This window comes from Penaeus monodon, chromosome 12 (genome assembly GCF_015228065.2).
Source record: "Penaeus monodon isolate SGIC_2016 chromosome 12, NSTDA_Pmon_1, whole genome shotgun sequence".
Taxonomy (NCBI): Eukaryota; Metazoa; Arthropoda; class Malacostraca; order Decapoda; family Penaeidae; genus Penaeus; species Penaeus monodon.
The window spans coordinates 13,490,244-13,492,743 of NC_051397.1; the positions used below are offsets into that span (position 1 = coordinate 13,490,244).

At 41.4% G+C, this 2,500-nt stretch overlaps 1 protein-coding gene across 1 annotated transcript in view; it reads right to left on the reverse strand.

Annotated features, from left to right (window-relative positions):
* Positions 1–2,500, reverse strand: part of LOC119579320 (D-beta-hydroxybutyrate dehydrogenase, mitochondrial-like) — a 19,642-nt gene that overhangs the window by 15,775 nt on the left and 1,367 nt on the right. The window contains 2 exon segments of the mRNA XM_037927084.1: positions 610–693; positions 1,112–1,281. Coding sequence (XP_037783012.1) covers positions 610–693; positions 1,112–1,273 — 246 coding nt within the window. The 5' untranslated portion in view covers positions 1,274–1,281.

Consider the following 2,500-nt stretch of genomic DNA (forward strand, 5'->3'; position numbering starts at 1 on the left):
GCGTGCGTTTGTGTGTGTGTGTGGAAATCTTTTAGCAGGGCCCCTCAAGCTTGAGGAGCCTAGTATATTGTTGGCTGCAGCCTGCAGTAAACTAGCCGATAGGATGATTCGGCCCTGCTCCCTCAGCGCCGCTCGTGCCAAAGAGGATTCCTAAGAATTTCACAGATGCGCAGGTGCATTTCCCGTACCCATAATGTTGACATTTAACGCACGCACACTCACTGAACTTCATCCCTTTCTTAACCTCTTGCGTGAATGTAAATGCATCGGCACTGAATCTGCCAATACTCCCTGAGCAGGAGTTCTCTGAGTGCCATGGCAAGGCATCGTGTTCGCGGTGGCCAAGACAGAACTGGTTCCCGTAACTCCAAAGACATGAAGAACAGGAACTTTTGGTTTCAGAAATAACGTTCCTGCTTTGCCCTAACAGATTTAGATAGAGATATGCATATCATATATATATATATATATATATATATATATATATATATATATATATATTGCACACATAGATAAAGATATGGACTTAACCATAGCTCTAATACATATCTCGATTTATGTCTTAACATAAGAAATACGGAATAGAGCAACTATAGCGAAAGCACGCACCAGTTGGTCGAGGCGTAAGGCAAGCGAGTGGCCAATCCCAGTGTCACAGCCAGTCACCAGTACGGCCTTTCCCACAGTGGAAACCTGAGGGGTGAGATGGCGATTTTAACGTAAAAACATGCTTAAAATGCTTGTCTAATATATAAGCACAAATACACATATATGTACTAGCATACATTTAATTCACTAACACACATACGAGTACAGACATGCAAGACTTTACGCTGGAACACACACGCACATACACATCTAACTCCGCATACATGATGTAAAACACTTCTGAGAGAAAATGAAAATGTAAAATCAACATGCTTAAAACTACATTTCGTGAGCCGTGTATTTGATAATTCTCCTTCTCTCTATTCTTCACTTGTCACAGTGAAATCTTTTAGGAAAAAATCTTCATAAAAAAAAAAAACTACGAAGCTTACTCAACAAGTCTTCTAAAAAGTTTTCTATTCAGAAACACTTGTCATAACGAAAATAAAGACCCTCCACCAACCTTAGATCGCGCCCCCCTCCAGTAAATCAAGACCGCAAGAGACCAGAGACCGAAAAAGGCGTAGGTCCACGGGATGCCAAAGAGCTTGAGGACGAAGGCGGCCACCATGCACAAGAGGCCCAGAGACAGCACGCGCTCAGTTCTTTCGGGGTTGATGTACATAGCGAGGTCTGCTGAATAGGAGGTAATGAGGAAGAAAATGTAAATGGGATGAGTTTTATTATATTCGCTTTTTTATTATGTAATTATTATTATAATAATATATATATTTTTTTTACAAATATTATTATAGTTCTTGATTTATAACAACCCTGCCTGAGACTCGAACTCGACCCTTTGCCACTCCAGGTAAGACCAGAGTGACCAGTATTAGTCAATCTGGGTTTACATTACGCGGCAAAGGCTCGAGTGCAGCTCAGGAAGGGTTGTTATATATCTATATCAATGCGGCATTGCATTATTCCATTCTGTTATACAGTTCTTGATATTATAATGATTAACTCTACTGTATGGAAACGGCAATGTTTTCCTTCACAATTACTGGCTGGTTTCTTGGAATTCTTGGATCATCATTGATTTTTTCATTGCCTCTGTTATTATTATTATTATTGTTATCATTATCATTACAGTTTAGCTATAATATTTATTATCATGGTCATTATTATCATTATCGTTACTGACGAAACTTCCACATTTAAAATAAATAAATAAAGAATAAATAAAAAAAATCAAATCACATAAAACAGGAGGGATTTCTCTTCTCTCTTTTTCCTTCACATTCCCTCTACCTTTCGCCGTCTCTTTCCTTTTCCCTTTCCCTTTTCCGCTCTGCCACCCTCACCCACTTCCCTCCTCAACACCTACCACCTATTTCGGCCCCTTTTCACCTTCACACCCTCCCCACCCCCTATCCCTCTGACCGCCCTCTCCCTTCCTCTCCCCACCCCCTTTTCCGCATGGCTGCAAAATCTTCACCTCGGACAAATACGCTATAATGACGCACACTCATAGTATTTAAGGGTCTTCACTCCTTGACTCAGTTCCAGGGGTCCTGCCGATCCGCCTACCTTCCTACCACTCGCCTCTATTCCAAAATCACCTGTATGTTCTGGTAGGATTGAGTCCCCGTGCAAATATCCAGATTTCGTATCCATGTAGACAATTTCCTGCCTTAACCAATGAATCCTGAATGGCCAGGCGGTGATTCGTCAGGATTCTTCCCGTCTCTGTTGGCGGGAATTGGGGCAACCATCCGCCGCTCCTCTTTTGTTATTGCCATACCAAATTGAAGAAAACATTGAGAAATAGTTTCCCAGTACTTTATGCATAGCCTAAGCCCTTGGGTCCAGCTACCATTGTCAGTTGATTCTCTATTACAATTCCTATTGG